This window comes from Narcine bancroftii, chromosome 4 (assembly GCF_036971445.1).
Source record: "Narcine bancroftii isolate sNarBan1 chromosome 4, sNarBan1.hap1, whole genome shotgun sequence".
NCBI classification, from domain to species: domain Eukaryota; kingdom Metazoa; phylum Chordata; class Chondrichthyes; order Torpediniformes; family Narcinidae; genus Narcine; species Narcine bancroftii.
In genome coordinates, this window is record NC_091472.1 from 212,019,567 (window position 1) to 212,038,959 (window position 19,393).

The following is a 19,393-nucleotide window of genomic DNA, read 5'->3' on the forward strand; positions in this document are numbered from 1 at the left end:
CAGTTTAAAACATATCCAACAGCATTATTAAACCTTGTTCCAAGTATATTTGCTCCCTTTGGATTTCGGTGCAACCCATCCTTCCTGTAGAGGTCATGTCTCCCCCAGAAGAGATCCCAATGGTCCATGAACCCAAAACCTTGCACCATTCCTCCACATACATTTAACTTCCTAATTGTTAAATTTTTTGCCCCGTCCTGCATGCAACCCTGAGTTTATGACCCTGGAGGTCCTGCTTTTTAATCTCCATCCTAGCTCAGGGTACTCCCTCTTCAGGATCTCCTCTCTTAATTTGTCAATGTCATTGGTACCCATGTGTACCAGGACGTCTGGCTGCTCACACATTCCTCTCAGAATACCATGAACCCTGTCCGAGATACGCCGCACTCTGGCTCCTGGAAGGCAACATACCATAGGGGAATACTTGTCGGATGCGCAGAACCTTCTGTCCCCTGGATGATGGAGTCCCCAATTTTCACCTTGTCCCTCTTCCTTCCATTCTGTACCGCTGGCTCCCTTGATCCAATTTCAGCCTGGCCATCTTCCCCAACATCATCCAAAACAATATATTTGTTGCTAAGAGGAGTAGCCACTGGCGTGTTCTCCACTGACTGAGCAACCTTCCTCCCACCTTTGACAGTCATCCACTTACCTGACTCTCCCAGTCTGGGGGTAACCACCTGCTTGAAAGTCATGTCAATAACTTCCTCACTTTCCCTGATGAGCCTCAGATAATCACATTGCAACTCCAGCTCCTTAATTTTATCCTTTAACCATTGTGTCCCGGTACCCCCCCCTTGTATACATATACTCTGGGGAGGGGAAAGGGTCTCTCAATTGCCTCCTCACTTTCCCTGATGAGCTGTTGGTCCTCAAGCTGGAGCTCCAGATCACCAACCTGATTTCTAAGGAACTTCACCTCGTTCAGTAACAATTAGGTCTAGGGCAGTGGTTCTCAACCTTCCCTTCCCACTCACATCCCACCTTAAGCAACCCCTTACTAATCACAGAGCACTGATGGCAGACAGATTACTTAAAGTGGGATGTGAGGTTTTTTTTAATTAAAACATTGCCTACTCCTGGCCTAGACACTATAGCATTGCCTATTGTTCCCAGATCTTTTTGTGCACCAATTGGTTGGTTTATTTCCAACATATTACAATTCAGGTAATGTGAATTGGCATGCAAGGGCGGCATGGTTAGCAGAATGCTATTACAGCACCAGCAATAGGGGGTAACACGCCAATAGGTTGGAATTACACGCTGTCTGTAAGGAGTGTGTACGTTCTCCCTGTGTTGTAGGTCATTTGGGTGTAATTGATAGGCACGGGCTCGTAGTCCGAAAGGGCCCGTTATCGTGCTGCATGTCTAAATGAAATAAATACATGCCCTACAGAAATACAAGGTAGAAAGCATGTTCAAGGTTATTTTCATCACTACAATATTTCACTGGTTGCCTGGTCAGCTTTGAGCAGGAGAAGGCCTGTATGATACTGCACAGGTGTATGGTGAATGTCTCTCCCAAACAGTGTGACTCTGGAATGAGTACAGTCTAAGAACTGACAAATGTTCCTCACATGCTAACCCTTTCATTCCTGCTATCATTTCAGTAAAGAGAGAAATGTGATCGACTGCAGACACTGTGATTGTAGTAAAAACACCGAAATGCTGGAGGAACTCAGCCGGTCTATTCAGCATCCATAGGAGACAAAGATAGGTTGCCGGTGTTTCAAGCCTGAGCCCTTCTTGAAGGGAAATACAGAAAAGGCAGAAGCCGGATAGATCAGGAAGTCTCAGAATTCAAACAATGGGGGAGGAATCCAGACCAACAACAATTGGATGTGATAAAGGACGAGGTAAAATTGATCATGTGTGTGCGAAAGGAGACAGGGAATGGAGAGACAAAGGAAGCAAGGCAGGGTGGGTGGGTTCGGGGAGGGGTTTTAACGAAAGCCAGAGAAGTCAACATTAATGCCATTTGGTTGAGGAGCGCCCAATCAGAAGATGAGGTTTTGTTCCTCCAATAGAACCATCCTATAGATGCTGAATAGACCAGCTGAGTTCCTTCAGCATTTCGGTAAATCTTTTCTGAACCCATTCCAATGCCAGCAGGTCTTTTCTCAAATAAGGTGCCAAAAACTGAATACAATACCAGTTCTTTACTGAGTCTTAACATTGCATCCCTGCTCTTGGATGCTATTCCTCCAGAAATGAATGACAACATTATATTCGCCTTCTTCACCACCGACCGAATCAACCTGCAGGCCAATCTTTAGCTTATCCTACATGAGGACTCCCAATTCCCTTTGCACCTTGGAATTTCAAATGTTCTCCCCATCTAAATAAGAGTCTGTCCCGTCTATTTCTTCGACCTAAGTGCATGATCCTACACTTTCCAACATTGTATTTCATCTGCCTCCTCTTTGCTCATTGTCCTATCTATCCAAGTCTCCCTGCACCCTTTCTGTATCCTCACCGCCACCTGCCCTCTCCCCTATTTTGGTTTCACCTGCAAATATTTAGCCACAAAACCATCTATTCCATAATCCAAATCATTTATATACACCATAAAAAGAAGCGGCTCCAACACCGATCTCTGCAGAACACCACTGGGGTAATAGGAGCCCTGGATTCCTACTCTTTGTTTCCTGCTGACCAGCCAATGCTCTACCCATACTCACGTCCTTCCTGTAATTCCATGGGCTCTCAACTTGTTCAGCAGCCTTATATGTGGCACCTTGTCGAAGGCCTTTTTAAAGTCCAACTACACGCCATCCACTACATTTCCCCTGTCTATACTACCTGTGATTGCTTCAAAAAACAATGAAATAGGTTTGCCAGGTATTGTTTACCTTGAAGGAAACCATGCTGACTTGGGCCAATCTTGTCATCCACCTTCAGGTATTTCATAACCTCATTCTTGACCATCAACTCCCAACCCCTTCCCAACCACCGACGTCAGGCTCATAGGTCCATAATTTCCTTTCTGCTGCCTCACTCCCTTGTTAAACAGTGGAGTGACGTTTGCGATCCTCCAGTCCACTGGATCAAAGCCAGAATCCATTGATTCCTGGAAGATCATGATCAATGCCTCCACAAATCCTGCAGCCACCTTCTTCAGGACCCAAGGGTTCATTCCATCTGGTCCGGAAACTTAACTACCCTTAAACCATTTAGCTTCCTAAGTACCTTCTCTCTGATGATATTGACCACGCTCATTTCTCTTCCCAGAGACCCTTGAGAATCTGGTTTGCTACTAATGTCTTCCACAGTAAAGACTGATCCAAAAATATTCATTCAGTTCCTCTGCCATTTCCTTGTCTCCCATTTCAATTTCTCCAGTGTCATTTTCTATTGGTCCACTGCCTACTTTGGTCACTCTTTTTTCTTTATACACTGTATTTATAAAAAAAAATAGTGTTCTTTTTGATATCATTTGGAAACCTCCTTTCATAATTAATCTTTTCCTTCCTAATCACCACCTCAGTTGTCTTCTCTAAGCTTTTAAAAGTTTCCTAGTCCTCTAACTTCCCTCTAATTTTTGCTTCCTTGTACACTACAGCACAGACAGGCCCTTTGGCCCTCGATGTTGAGATGACCCATATATTCCTTTTTAAAAAAAAAAGTACCAAACCAGTGGTTCTCAACCTTTTTCTTTCCACTCACATCCCACTTTAAGTAATCTGTCTGCCATTGGTGCTCTGTGATTAGTAAGGGATTGCTTAAGGTGGGATGTGAGTGGGAAGGGAAGGTTGAGAACCACTGCTCTAGACCCAATTGCTACTGAAATATCTGGCTTGAGAAAAATTGTCATTGGCCTATTTCCTTTGGAGTTCTGAAACCATACACATGACGAGTTAATGAGGGACGATTAAAGCAGTGGTTTTCAAACATTTTATTTCCACCCACATACCACGTTAAGCAATCCCTTACTAATCACAGAGCACCTATGGCGTAGGGAATATTGGGTGAGATGTGAGTGGAAAGAAACCCTCCCTACCCTGTAACCCTCTATTTTTCTTCCATCAATGTGCCCGTCCAAGAGTCTCTTAAATGCCCCGAATGTTTCAGCCTCCACCACCATCCCTGGCAAGGCATTCCAGTGTGTCTAGCTTGATGGACGCTAGTTACGCTCGAGACTCAATATCCTGGAGGGCAGGAGCTCGTCTCTATTTCGGAGGGACGGAGGGAGTCCATATTCAGCAGGTAGGTGCCAACCCCCCCACCACCCATGAGCAAGTTTTTGAGCATTAAACTGTTATCTCCGCCACCACCCAGTTAACCTAATGTCCACCGTTAACACTCGTTCTGGTGCTGACCCTGTTTTTGAAGCTCCTTCCTGGCTACCATATATTTCCCATGAGGCCTTCCTGTTTCCTATATCTGTTGTCTGCTTCCTTCTTCCTCTTGACTAGATGCCTCACCTGTTTCGTCAGCCACAGTTCCATTTTCCTTCCATCTTTTCCTTGTCCCAGTGGGACAGGCCTATCCTGAACTCTGCATGTGATCCCTAAACTTCCTCCAGATTACTTCCGAGGTTTCACCCTTGATCTTCTGTTTGAATTACTTCTCGCTAATTTCTGCCTCATCCCTTCATAATTAGCCCTTCCCCTGTTCTGCACTTTCTCTCTTTGTCTGTTTTTATCCTTTTCCATAACTATGCTGAAGCTAAGGGAGTTGTGGTCTCTCTCATCAAAACACTCTCCCACCGAGAGGTTGGCACCTGACCAGGTTAATTCCCCAGAACCATATCCAGTATGGCCTCTCTCGTCGGCCAGTCCACACACTATGTCAGGAATCCTTCTTGGAAGCACCTGACAAATTCAGCTCCATCTATCCCTCTTGCAGTCAGGAGGTGCCAATCAATATTAGGGAAGTTGAACTCACCCATAACTACAACCCTGTATCATTCCAAAATTGCCCTGCTTATCTGCTCCTCTGTCTCCCGAGGGCTATTTGGGGGCCCAGCACAGTGATAGCTCCCTTCCTATTTCGGACTTCCACCCACTGACTCAGTGGATACTCCCTCTGCAGCGACCTCCCTTTCTATCTCGCCGTAATACTATCCCTGACCAGTAATGCTACTCCTTCCCCTTTTCAACCTCTCATCCTGTTTTGTCCCCCACCTGTCCTTCCTCACAAACTCAAAGCACATGGCATCGAATCTTGGACCTGCTACCCTAATCTCTGCCCTCGCATTCTGATTCCCACACCCTGCCAAACTAGTTTAAACCCTCCCCAACAGCTCAAGCAAACCTGCCAGATATTGGCTTTCCAGATCAGGTGCAGCCCATCATTTCTATACAGGTCAGACCTTCCCCATAAGAGAGCTCAATGATCCACAAATCTGAACCACTGCCCCCAGCACCAACTCTTCAGACACTATTCATCTGCCTCAGCCTCCTGTTCCTACCTTTTCTGGCCTTGAGGTTCTGCTTTTTAACTTCTTTCCTAACTCCCTATATTCCCTCTTCAGGACCTCATCCCTACTTCTCTGTCGTTGGTCCTCATGTGGACCATGACATCTGGCTGCTCACCCTTCCCCTCCAGGATGCTATGAATTTGATTGGAGACATCCCTGACCCTGGCACCTGGGAGGGAACATACGATCTGAGAGCCTCCATTCCATTCACTAAACCTCCTATCTGCTCTTTTAACCATTGAGTCTCCAATTAATCTCCTCTTTAATTATCCAATAAGCTCTCCTCTTCTCCCCCCTTCCCTTTTGAGCCAAGGGGGCAGCCTCTGTGCCAGAGACAAAACCATCCTGGCTTGTTTCACCCCCCCCCCCCCGCCCTCCAAAACCGGTATTCAAAACTATATTGTTGAGGGGAATGGCCACAGGGGTGTTCTGCACTGACTGCATATTCCCCTTCCCTCTCCTGACAGTCACCTGCTTCCTGACTTTTGGGGATGACTGTCTCCCTGAAGCTCATCTCTTACTTCCCGCAAGATCCTGAGTTCATTCAGCTCCAGCTCCCTAATGCGGTCTCCCAGGTGCTGTAGCTGGATGCACCTCTTGCAGGTGTAGTCATCAGGGACAATTGTGCTGTCCCAGATTTCCCGCATTCTGCATTTGGAGCACTCCTCTGCCCTAGCTGCTGACTCCGTTAACTCTTCTCAATTTAAATTCCAGGATCTTACTGGAATCAAGCTTGTCTTCAGCCTCTGCTCCCCAAAGCCTTGTGAGGCACCTCTTACTCCCACTCCTACCCTGAGCCACTCGCACACTGGCCGCTCCGCTTGAGCTACCCCTCTTTTTATTTGTCGCTGCCCCTCCACCAATCACCATTCTGTTAAACCCTTAACTTGCTTCTTAAAGGCCCTCACCTCCAGCTGGCTCCTGACAATCCCAGCTCTCTCTTGAGTCCCACACTTCTCCTCTTTCAGTAACGGTCCCGAGGTGTCTGTTAATTTCCATCTTCAGCCACAATTGTCTCATTTATCCATTCACAAATTTCTTTCTTTTCAGTTTGTGCCCTGTCCTCAGTTCTCGCATAAACTTCAGCCATTGCTGATCTGATGCCTTCCCCATTAGGGTGGTTCTCCAATTGACTTTGATCAGTTCCTCTCGCATATGGCTGTAACTTCCTTTAATTTGCTGAAATCGGACTTTCGCATCCTTTTCAAATTTCAAAGTGAACTCGATCCTTTTGTGTAAAAACACACAAATGCTGGAGAAGCTCAGCAGGTTAAACAGTCCCTTTATGTTGCAAAAGTAAAGATATATCCCCAATGTTTCAGGCTGGAGCCTTCATCAAGGTGTAAAGCCCTTGGTGAAGGCTCAAGGGCTTCACACCTTTGCCACATAAAGGCCTGCATTAGTACAAGACCTGATGGTGGAGCCAAAATAATCTTCACACCTTTGCTTCATAAAGGCACTATTTCACCTGCTTATTTCCTTCAGTATTTGTGTGGTTTTTTTTTCACGTAATCACGGTGTCAACAGAATCCTGTACTCCTTTACCTCTCATTCCTACTGTGATCACTGCCTCCTAAGCTCTCTAATCACCTCTGGTTCATTACTCACCACCCTAACCAGAACAGCCGATCCCTTGGTGGGCTCATCGACAAGCTGCTCCAAAAAGCCATCCCGTAGGCATTCCACAACCCCTCTCTCCTGGGATCCCATACTGACCTGACTTTCACAATCTACTTTCATGTTAAAATCCCCCATGATTATCGTAATGCTGGCTTCTGACATGCCTTATTGTATTTTGTACTCTACAGCCAGAATCTGATTTATTGTCAGAGTACATACGTACATGACATCACATACAACCCGCACATCCTTTTTTTCTGCGGGTGTAGCAGAATTACTACTAATTGGTAGTCCAAAATAAAACAGCATAAACAAACAAAGAACTGTAAACAGATAATGAATGTAAACAAACTGTGTAGCACAGAGAGAGAACAAAAAGAAAATCAATGAAGTGTACAAGTAAGAGTCCGTAAACGAGTCCCTGATGGAGTTGGTTGTTGAGGAGTCTGATGGTGGAGGGGTAGCAGCTGTTCCTGATCCTGGTGGTGCGAGTCTTGTGGCACCTACACCTCTTTCCTGATGGTAGCAGCGAGAACAGAGCATGTGCTGAGTGATGTGGATCCTCGATGATTGCTGCTGCTCCCTGACGGCACCATTCCCTGTAGATGTTGTCAATAGTGGGGAGGGTTTTGCCTGTTATGTCCTGGGCTGTGTCCACTATATTTTGGAGGACTTTACACTCAGGGGTATTGGTCTCCCCAAACCAGACCATGATGCAGCCGGTCAGCCCACTTTCCACCACACCTCTAGAAATTTGCCAGGGTTTCCGATGGGACAAGGAAGAAGAGGAAGTAGAGACGCTGACGTGCTTTCTTCTCGATGCCATTGGTGTGTTGGGTCCAGGAAAGATCTTCCGAGATAGTGACTTCCAAGAAGTTAAATCCTGGCTGCTGTTTGGAGGCCATTAGTGTCCTTTAACTATTACCATTCCTTAACTCAATCCATGGGGGTTCTACCACTTCTGATCCTATGTCCCATCTTTTTAATGATTTAAAATTGTTGTTCACCAGCAGAGCCTTGTCACCCCCTCTGCCTACCTGGCTATCCTGAGATACACCGTGTATCCTTAGACGTTCAACTCCCAATGACATCTGTTCTTTATCCATGACTCAGTCAAGATCACAGCATCGTACCCTCCAATTTGTAACTGAACTGCAGAATCATCTACCTTGTTTCCAACGCTGCGTGCATTTAAGTATAATACCGTCAGACCAGTTTTTGAATGTCTCTGTCATTCCTTCCGGCTACTATTTTGTCTCGTCACCTGCCTCTCAACTTGCTGCACACTATCTTTGTTTTACTGCTGTGTCTTCCTCCTTCTACCCCACTCTGGTTCCCATTCCCCCGCCAAATTAGTTTAAACCCTACCAAACAGCTATATTTAACCTGCCCTCCAGGATATTGATCTCTTTGGGGATCCTTTTTTGTATAGGTTGACCCTCCCCCAAAAGAGATGGCAATGATCCAAGAATCTGAAGCCCTGCCCCTTGCACCCGTTTCTCAGCCACACATTTCTCTGCCTGATCTCATTATTCTTGCTCTCACTAGCACAAGGCACAGACACTAATCCTGACATTACCACCCTGGAGGTCCTGCTTCTCAGCTTCCACCCTAATTCAAGGTATTCCTTCTTCAGGACCTCCTGGCTTATCTTACCTATCATTGGTACCAACATGTACCAAGACTTCTGGCTGTTCTCCCTCTCCCCTCAGAATGATTGGAGACATCCCATACCCTGACTTCAGGGAGGCAACACATCATCTGGGTGTCTTTATCAGGCTCACAGAATCTCTTGTCTGCTCTCACAGTGGAATACCCTATCACTCTTGCATGCTTCTTCACCCTCTCCTCTGCAGAGCCAAGCTCAGTGCCAGAGACCTGGTCCCTATGGTCGTCCTCTTGTCAGGTCAAACTACCCAGTACGATCCCGAACAATAAACCGGTTTCTGAGGTGGATGACCACAGAGGTGTTCTCTTCACCACCGATGGGCTCTGATAGCTCAGATATGTGCGGTCTTGCAAACCAGGGATCACGAGTTCATTCCTCACTGGGGCCTCAATTTCCGTGAGGGGCGCTGGACTAAGTGGCGACTCTCTAGCCTTCCTTATGGGAGACAAGGTTAAAGAATTTCATGTATGCTACATTCTAAATGTAGTATTACATTTCCAATAATGGAACCTTTACCTTTACACTCCCTGTGGTTCCAATCTATCACATCCTCACTCTCCCTCATGGTAGGTCATCAAGCTGTAGCATCAGTTCCTTAACATGGTCCCTAAGGAGGTGCACCTGGTGCAGATGTAGGCATCGGGGAGGCTCAGCGTCTCCTGGGAGTCACTATCTCATGTGTATCCTTTCTTGGACTCAACACACCAATGGCATCGTGAAGAAAGCACGTCAGCGCCTCTACTTCCTCAGAAGTTTGCGGAAGTTCGGTATGTCGTCGGAACCTTACCAAACTTCTACAGATATGTAGTAGCTGGTGTACTGACTGGCGTCACGGTATGGGAGCACTATGAGCGGAAAGCCTTGCAAAAGTTAAGGGCGTCACAGGCAGAACTCTCCCCACTGTGGACAAAACCTATGTGGAACACTGCCGTCAGAGAGCAGCAGCAATCGTCAAGGATCCACTCCACCCAGCACACACTCTGTTCTCGCTGCTGCCATCAGGAGAGAGGTCCAGGTGCCACAAGACTCGCACCCCTAGGTTCAAGAACAACTCCTACCCCTCCACCACCAGACTCCTCAACGACAAACACAATCAGAGACATATTTAAGTCCTCTTACTTTTGCACTTTATTGATTTTTTTTTTAAGCATTTGGACAGTTTATATTTCTTTATTTACATTTCTCTCTAATGTGTATCTTTTTGTTGAGTACAGTTTATACTAGTGATAAGTGGTAATTCTTGCTTGACCCACAGGAAAAGAATCTCAGGGTTATATGTGATGTCATGTATGTATTCTGCAATACATCTGAACTTTGAAAAGTGGTTCCATTCATGTTAATGAAGAAGAGCTTACGAGGAGAAATAGAGTAGCCTTGGATTGTACTTATTGAAGTTTAGATGGATGCAGGCGTGGGAGTGAGGAATATGCAGCCTATAAAATTATGAAAGGTAGAAGCAGGGAGATTGTTTCCACTGGCAGCTGAGACTAAAACTGGGTGACACACGCTCAAGATTTGGGGGAGTGTATATAAGAAAGAGAACGAGGAACTGTTTCTCCCAGTGAGTGGTGAATCTATGGAATTCTCTGCCCAGGGAAGCAATAGAGATTGCCTTATTTGATATATTTAAGGCATTAGAGAAATAAACATTATGGGGAAAAGTCAGGTCAGTGGGTCTGAGTTTATAATCTTATGGAATGGCAGAGCCAGATAGTCTACTCCTGCGCTCAATGTCAGCAAAACCGTGGAGATGATTGTGGACTTCAGGAAGAATTTGGTGGAACATGACCCAGTCCTCATCGAGGGCTCAGTAGTGGAGAGGGTCAAGAACTTCAAATTCCTGGGGGTCAACATCTCCGAAGATCTGTCCTGGAGCCTCCACGTTGATGCAATCACAAAGAAAGCTCATCAGTGGCTATACTTTGTGAGGAGACTGAGGCGGTTCTATATGTCACTGAAGACTCTCCTAAACTTCTACAGGTGAACCGTGGGGAGATTCTGGCTGGTTGCATCACTGCCTGGTAGGGAGGCACCAACTCTCAGGACAAGAATAAACTCCAGAGGGTTGTTAACGTTGCCTGCGACATCACAGGCACCAGACTTCACTCCATCAAGGACGTCTACATGAGATGGTGTCTTAAAAAAGCAGCCTCTATCCTCAAAGACCACCCCCCTCCACTCACCCCTCTTCACTCTACTACCATTGGGGGAAAGGTACAGGAACCTAAAGACGAGCACTCAGCAGCACAAGGACAGCTTCTTTCCCCACTGCCATCAGATCCTTAATAATCAATGATGCAAAACACTGCCTTACTTTTTATGCACTATTATTTTTATTTTTTTATAGTAACGTTGTGAGATGATTATAATACGAATGTTTGCCCTGTGATGCTGCCACAAAACTCTGAATTTCATGACTTGTTCATGACAATAAATCTTGATTCTGATTCCTTTCCTATTTCTTATTATAAATATTAGATTACTTACTTTTTTTGATTTGCAAAGATACAACACGGAAATAGGAACTCCACACAGACAACTCTGGAGATCAGAATTGAACCTGAGCTTCTGGTGCCAATATGCCATCCTAATGTTTTTAGTTGTTTCAAACATTTTTTTTGTTACTGCATTTTTATAATTGTTTTGCCCTTGATTTTTTTTGTTGGTTCATATTTCTGGGGCCATTCATTCAAAAACTTTCATGCTTTTGACAAGTTTGAAAGCTAGATAATTCAGGGATTCTGAAAGTCTTTGTTAAAGTTATTTAGTTGTTTCCTCAGCAGGATTATTTTGGCTCCACCATAAGCTCTCCAAACCCATCCCCAACATGACTGCCTTGTACTATGCAGGCCCAACTCAGCACCGTTTAAAATTCAGTGAGTTAGAGAGCGGGATTCACGAAGGGAGCAGCAGCATGTTCTGCTACCTGAAGTAACGAAATAGTGATCAAGGTCATGTACATAATAATGTGTACGTAAATATAAAAATATTCTTTAGTTTTGCTTGCCTGTAAACCAAGAGGAGAAAGGGAACAAAAGAATCCCCTCAAAGGCATCAAGAGTCCACCTGTTAACACTGCCTCCTGCGCCCTCCGTAGCCGCTCAGCCTCACATCTGGTCCAGCGGTGAACCTGAGCCCCAGGCGTCTCCTTGGCCCCCAGCCCTGAACCCCTGTCCGATTAGAAATCTATTAAAGCCCAAGGCCCCTTGGGAGCCCTGTTTGCTGTCGGCACCCTTACAAATTCCAGTCTCGCTACCTGGTTCCCGTGACTCAGTCTCCAGCAGCCCACAGCTTGGTGTGAGTACTTCGGACACCAAACCCCTTGCTGGTCTGCTGCTGTGGTGTCTTACTCTTAAGTCTATTAGATGAACTAAACCTTTATAAAAGGAACGTGTACTAAGCCACACATAATATAATTCATGTTATTTGAAAAAGGGAGCTAAAACATGTTGTAGACTCTCAAGAAATGAGATCATTCTGCTATAATGATTTGGTTAGCTGCCAGAGCCCAGTAAGTATATTTCCAGTCTGTAATCTACGAAGAGTATCAAGCAATCTAAATATGAGCTGTCCAAAGTGATTAGATTTGTAATTTGTTCCTTACCATTGATTGTTCTCATTATGAAGCATCTGTATCTCTCAATAGATGCCAGCCTTTAGATCTTTGAGTGGCCTACTCAACTTCCAAACTTAGGACCTGTTTTTATTCTCTCTTTTTATCATACCATATGCTACTACTAAATAACATAAAACACAATTTCCTGGTTTGCTGCATTAAAGGATGTATTGTATTTGCAAGATTTTTTTTAAAGTTGCAATGCAAGTATTTAACTTTGTATATTTGTAAAATTATGTGCAATTTAATTTTAAAATTTGGAGATTCGGCATGGTTCAGGCCCTTGAGCCCACACTGCCCAAATACACCCATGTGACCAATTAACCTACTTGCCCTGTGTGTTTTTAGAATGTGGGAGGAAACCCACGCAGTCATGAGGAGAGAGTGCAAACTCCTCACAGGCAACACAGGATCCAAATCCAAGTTGCTGGAGCTGTAATAGCATTGTGCTGGCCGAGTCACCCGTGTGTTGGCGCAGGAGAAAACACAAATGGAAGTCACCTCTTTTGTGTTTCCCTTCCAGGGATGGGCCTTCAAACGTACCTTGAAATGGACAATAATTGAAGAATGGCCACGGCAAGCTTCTGCGGAGCAAGACCTAAAATGGCACTCCAGGAACATGCTGCTTGAGTGTAAAGTGTCAATTGCCACCATGTTCCTTTCAGAAGATGTATGCCACTTGCTAGATGAAAGCCAGTTGCCTACATATGTGAACAATAATTTAAGAGCATGGGATTCGGTTTATCAACACAGTATTGATGGAGCACACAGTTCCTGAAGCAAAAACAATTGGAGATCCATCTTTATTAGTCAATCAACAAAGTTTTTCTTTGATTGCACGTCAGAATCTTCTAAGTGATGACAAGACACAGCTCTTCTATGTGGTGATGGGAAACTTTTGCTTTGGTTGGAAGCATTTTCTTAACTGATCAATCTTTTGAACAGAGTAAGGGAGCCACCAACTCTTTGCATGGGTTTGAGCTGTCAGAGTGGCATACCTTGATTGGTGTGGTTAGCATGCACAGCCCATAACTGGCTTGTTATTGTCTCATACAGAGGAGTTGGAAGACTGGGACATTAAACCACAATGTTTTCTGATGTTCAAGGAGCCCTTTAAAGGGAAAAGACTTGCTGGATGGACTTTGGTTTGTAGACTTTGTGATCTTTCCAACTAGACCACACAGACGAATCGTTGAACTGCGGGTGACCTTGTAGAGCAGATGGAGGCACTGGAAGCGGATGACATCAGCCCTGCATTGGAGGCTACTGAGGAGTTCTTTCTTTTCAGTGGCATCTATGACCAAATGGGGCACGCAGAGCTCCCAAAGCAGGAGGTGTACGGCATCCAGGAGATCCCAGTGGTTATTGGACATGAAATTCTCAAGGTAAGGAATGACAAGTTGCACCCGATAGATGGCACCAGAATTGCAGTACAAAACCCGAGCCTTTTTGAGACCACGACGCAAGTGGAAATGAGAAAGAATGCACTTGCCAGCAAATCTGTTGGTGTAGCCAGTGGACCAAAGCAGCAATGGGCTGATGGTTCAGCCAGTGTCAGTTCCTTCACCTCTGATGGATACAGTGCCATTCGTACCAGGAAGAGCAACTCTACTGAAGGTGGGCCAACCAACAAGACACTGCTCTTCCGATCACAGTCCAACGTCAATCCACCGCACAGCCAATTGCAGCCCAGCTCAGCGTCCGTTCATCACCTGCTGGACTTAAAGTTTCCTCCCTCCAGCACTGCCACCTCACTCGACAAAGATCGAGATTTTGCAACGACCACTCGTACCAAAGATGGTAAGTCCCGTCTACCCCCACAATCAGTCACTTCTCCCTGTTACTTCACCAAGCCAGCATGCTGGCTGTCTGAATCTCATTGAAACTGGCCTTGCCTCAAGGAGACTGAGGTTCAAAGTTGATTAAGTTCGAGTTATATAAAATTTACTTTGAACGTCACTGGAGTATTGCTTTTGAATTGTTTGGCCTTGAAGATATTGCAATAGATTGCTATGATGCAATCTCTAAATGATCATTATTCATGAGATAAAATTAATTGAAAATTTTGGCTTCAAGTGAAAGACTGAAATGCTTTCAGAGTTTTAGAATTTGAATAATTTTATGATCTCCAGAATGACTTCTTGTGCTAATTCAGATGTCAGTCAATGCTAAAATTCTGGCTCTGAGTGAGCAGTTTGACGATTCCAGTCTCACTGCAGAGTTCAAGTTCCACCCAGCCTCACAACAGGCCTCTAATGATAAAGCCAACAACCTGAAACATTGACTCCTATCTTCCCTCCGTAGATGCTGCCTGACCAGCGGGGCCCTCCCTGCATTTGTCAGTTTTTGTTCTTTCAGATTTCATGCAGTTCCGGTTTTTGCTTGATGGGCCCTGGGATCTCCAGGTCTGGGTTCGAGGGCTCGAGTTCAGAAGAAGCAGAATTTCTTGGACATTTTTGTTCTTCATTTCCCTGAGCTTTTTAACCTCTCAAGAGTTATGTGGGCTGATTTTTTTTTTTGCCGTATTAGAAAGAAAAGAAGAAATGGGACCTCAAACTTCCTCAGGGTGTGTGGTGCAGGTTTGATAGACATGTCTTCACAAGCTGAATGGGATAAGGCTCCAGTAATCTGACAGTATTATACTCCTCGCTTTTGTTCCCGAACAGCAGATTCTTTTGACTATTGGATGTTCTTCTATTAATACCCAAGCGCACACTTTTAACTCATTTTTTTAGATGCTATAATGTAGAATGACAAATTGTCCAGTGAGCCTGTTAAGTTGAAAGGGAGCACGGGAAACGAAATCCTGATAAGTGTAAGGGGAATGTGGCAAGCCAAGCATAGAACAAACAGTACAAGGGAACTGCTCCTTCAGCCCACAATGTCTGTACCAACTGTGATGCCAATTTATTCCCATTCGTCTGCACAAGGTCCACATCCCTTGACTGTACTTTTCTCTTTAACACCATACCCGCGCTTTTTGCGTGACACTCCGGCCTGCACTTTTGTTTTTATTCTCGCTTAACTGCTGGACTATGTATAGATTGACTTGCCTGGATAGTACACACACAAAAAAAATTGTTTTTATTCTTGCTTACCTGCTGCACTACGCATAGATTGACTTACCTGGATAGCATACACAACAAAGGATTTTTTAAAAACATGTGACAATAATGTGAAAAAAGTTCTATTCCCAGCCTTTTCATATGACTGTCTAAAATGTTGCTTATGTTATCTGTTTATACCACTTCCCAGCATTATGTTCCAGGCACCAACCTCTCTTTATCTATTTCGAAGTAAACTTGCCCCGTGAATCTCTTCTAAACACTCTCCTTTTCACCTTGAACCAATACACTTTATTATTTGACTTTTGCATCTTGCTGGGGAGGGTGGGGGGGAAAGTCACAATCAACTTCTCCTAATTTTCTATACTTCTTTTGGGTCGCTCTTCACCTCTGATGCTGCAGTTAAAGCAATCCAGCCTCCATATCCTTCCAGTAAAGTGGAGGAAGTGCACGCAAAATTCCAAATGTGGCTTAACCAATGTTTTACACAATTGCAATGTAATTTGCCAACTTTTATCTGCAAGTCCTAGTTAACGAAGACCAGTGTGCCTTTGCCCACCTGTTCACATCTGTTGCCTCTTCTAGGCACTTATGGACTTTCATGCCAAGGTCCTTCTGTACATCAATGCCCTGCAATTTACTACATAATTGCCTTTTTGCAGTAACATTCCAAAATGTCTGGATGAAACTATTTCTCTGCCCAAATTTCCAACTGTATCCTTTGCTAGTCTCCCTCACAATCCACAACTCCCCCAATTTTGTGCCACGCAAGTTTCAAGGGAGTGTGACTGACACTTCCAGGTGAGTTTAGAGACGAGGATCCTGGTTTCATCACCTTTCAGGGAACCTGGAGCCAATGATAATCCAGGCCCTTTCCCACCATTGAGAGGGAATTGGCCTCTCTCGCTGTTCCCACACAAGAAAAAATAAACTATTGGAGGGATGAAGCAGGTCAGGCAGCATATTTTAAATGTAGACATACAGCACGGTAACAGGCCCTTCCAGCCCACGAGCCCGTGCTGCCCAATTGACGTACAATTTGAAGGGCGGGAGGAAACTGGAGCACCCAGAGGAAACCCACACAGGTACGGGGCAAACGCACAAATTCTTTACAGACAGTGGAGGATTAGAAATCCGATCGCTGATGACATAGCAGCTTTGCGCTAACCGTGTCACACCTGTAGAGGAAAGTGATGGTTGATATATCAGATTGAGACCTTGCATCAGGGCTTACGTCCAAAATTCCAGTTTCCATTTTGCCTTCGTTGGGTGCAAGTCCATGGTCTGTGCCCTTTGCTCCTCTGAACTGGATCCCCAGCACCTTTAGATAGTTGGACCTGGGCCCAAGAGTAAAACAGAACAGATGAGCCAGTTGCCAATGAAGAGACCTCGTCGCCACCATTCACTCTGATTCCCTGAGGCCTGTTCAAGCTTGTTACTAACAAACAGTAGGCCTATAGTGGATCCAAGCAGAAGGTGGTGACATCATCCATGCACAGGAAGGCTTGGAATCATCATCCCTCAAGACCATGCGATTCCTGATGGATTAAGCAACACACAAGCTAGTCACAGAAGAGTGCTTTGATCAATGGGCTTTCCCATTTTTTCAGCCATTAATATGGATTACATTGCTCTTGTCTGTGCAATGAGTCATATCCAATTGGAGATACTGAACTCTTTTGATGACCTGTCTCATTCCTTCTGAAACCCTCTGTGACTATGTATGTGCGGGCGTCAGACTTCTGAGAAAAGTGCACTCCTCTGCCCTGTGCAAAGCTGATTATGTTTATGAGTTGCACAGGTTGTCATATAGCTTTCTGCTGGGTCTAATCCAGGTAAATCACCTCCTCCAGATTGGTGTGCACTCAATTAGTAATGGCCTTTGACTGAACCTTGGACTCCATAATAAGCAGCAAGGTTAGTTGCTAATTTATCATATCTTCTCAGCTTCCTTTAAGACGCAGTGGTTCGTGTAGTGCTATTACATCGCCAGCGACCCGAGTTCAAATTTGGTGCCGTTTCCTAGGAGTTTGTATGTTCTCCCTGTGTCTGCATGGGTTTCCTCCGGGTGCTCCGGTTTCCTCCCACCCTTCAAATTGTAGCTTCATTTGGGTGCAATTGGGTGGCACGAGTTTAATGGTTGGAATCAGCTTCAACCGTGCTGTAAATAAAATTAAATGTATTTATTCTTCAGTTCTCAAGCTGTTGTATGTTGCACATCATCACCATTCCAGGTAATGGGGGCTCCAGATTTATTGGGTCCAGCCTTATAATAGTCAACATTTCCATATCAAATCCATTTATTTAAAAAGTATCCCAAATTAACATTAAAAGAGTAGTCATGGTTTAATATCGTAAACGTGGCAGCCTGTTTTTCAAACAAATGCCAGTGAGGCGAGCAGTTATTTGGTTATGTTGACTGAGGGATGAAGTTTGACCTCTGTTACGAACCAGACAGCAGCGATAAAAATGAGCCAATCCAGGCAGCATCCTGGTGAATCTCCACTGATCCCTCTAAAGCTTCCACATCCTTCCTGTAATGAGGTGACCAGAACTGAACACAATGAGCCTAAGTGTGGTCTAACCAGAGTTTTACAGAGCTGCAACATTAACTTGAGGTATACTATATAATTACTCTAGTGTGTGTGCCACTTAGACCCCCAAGATCCCTCTGTTTTCTACACACTGTTAAGAATCCTACCGTAAGCCACTTACTCCGCTTTCAAGTTTGATTTTCCAAAGTGCATCACTTTGCACTTCTTTGGATTGAACTCTTTTTGAAATCTCTCTCTGCCCAACTGTGCATCCTTTCTCTACCTCAGGAGTAGAGAGGTCATGTAACAACTCAACAAATCTTTGGTAAGACCACACTAACAGTATTGTGTTCAGTTCTTCATTATAGGAAGGATGTGGAAATGATGGAGAGGATGCAGAGGAGATTTACCAGGAAGTTGCTTGGATTGGGAAGCAAGGCAAGGTTAGCAGAGCTGGAACTTTTCACTTTGGAGCATAGGAGGATGAGAGGAGACTTGATAGAGGTCTACAAGATTCTGAGAGGCATAGATAGGGTGGTCAGCCAGCATCTGTTTCCCAGGGGAGGAATAGCAAATACCAGAGAACATGTGTACAAAGGGAAGGGAGGGAAGTTTAAGGGTAGGTTTTTTTTTACACAGAGAGTTGTAGGTGCCTGGAATGCCTTGCCAGGGATGGTGGTGGAAGCTGAAACATTGGGTACTTTATAGTACTTTTTTTGAAGGAAGGAATATATGGGTCAGCACAACATTGTGGGGTGAAGGGCCTGTTCTGTTCTATGTTAACCTATAACAACCTTTAGTACTAGCCTCCATGCCTCCAACCTTTACGTCGTGTGGAAACACTTACTTCATCCAAGTAAAAATCGCACCTCGTCCACTGCCCTGTTTACTTGAAAACATGACCCTCAAGAGGCAGGCCCTGCCCCTCACGAAGCTATGCCGACTATCCCTGAGAAGGCCAAGCTTCTCGAAATGCTTGTAAATTCTGTCTCAGAGAATCCTCACCAGTAGTTTGCCCACCGCTCATGAGAGACTTAGTGGTATAAAATTCCTAGGATTCTCCCTATTCCCCTTACTGAACAGGGGACTGTATTTGCTACAGTACCACTCCTTTGGCCAGGGAGTACACAAAGATTATTGCCAATGCTTCAGCACCTCTCTTCCTTCGCTCCCTTGGATCTATCCCCTCTCATCCTGTGGACTTGGCTATCCTAATGTTTTTCTAACACTTCCTCTTTCTTAACCGACCTAGAGTGGCATATTTCTCCTCTGGCCTCACATTCACCAAGCTCCTCCTCCCCAGTGAACGTGAAAGCAAAGTATTCATTAAGAAGCTTCCTTACCTCCTCTGCCGTCAGACATGATTTTCCCCCCACCCCCTTTATCCCTGATCAGTGCTGCCCTCATTCTGATTATCCTTCTGTTCTTCATGTACAAGCCAAGGTCTTCTCGTGCCCACTTCTGGCT

General features: G+C 44.9%; 1 protein-coding gene across 6 annotated transcripts in view; it reads left to right on the forward strand.

Annotated features, from left to right (window-relative positions):
* The window catches only part of plekhm3 (pleckstrin homology domain containing, family M, member 3), a 183,779-nt gene that overhangs the window by 16,311 nt on the left and 148,075 nt on the right, over positions 1-19,393 (forward strand). For 4 of the 6 annotated variants that reach the window (XM_069933877.1, XM_069933883.1, XM_069933882.1 and 1 more), the window contains one exon: positions 12,851-14,127. In XM_069933877.1, the coding sequence (XP_069789978.1) occupies positions 13,548-14,127 (580 nt within the window). In that variant the 5' untranslated portion in view covers positions 12,851-13,547. Of the gene's footprint in view, positions 1-4,043; positions 4,207-12,850; positions 14,128-19,393 lie in introns of all 6 variants that reach the window. The other 2 variants (XM_069933879.1, XM_069933878.1) reach the window with 2 other exon arrangements.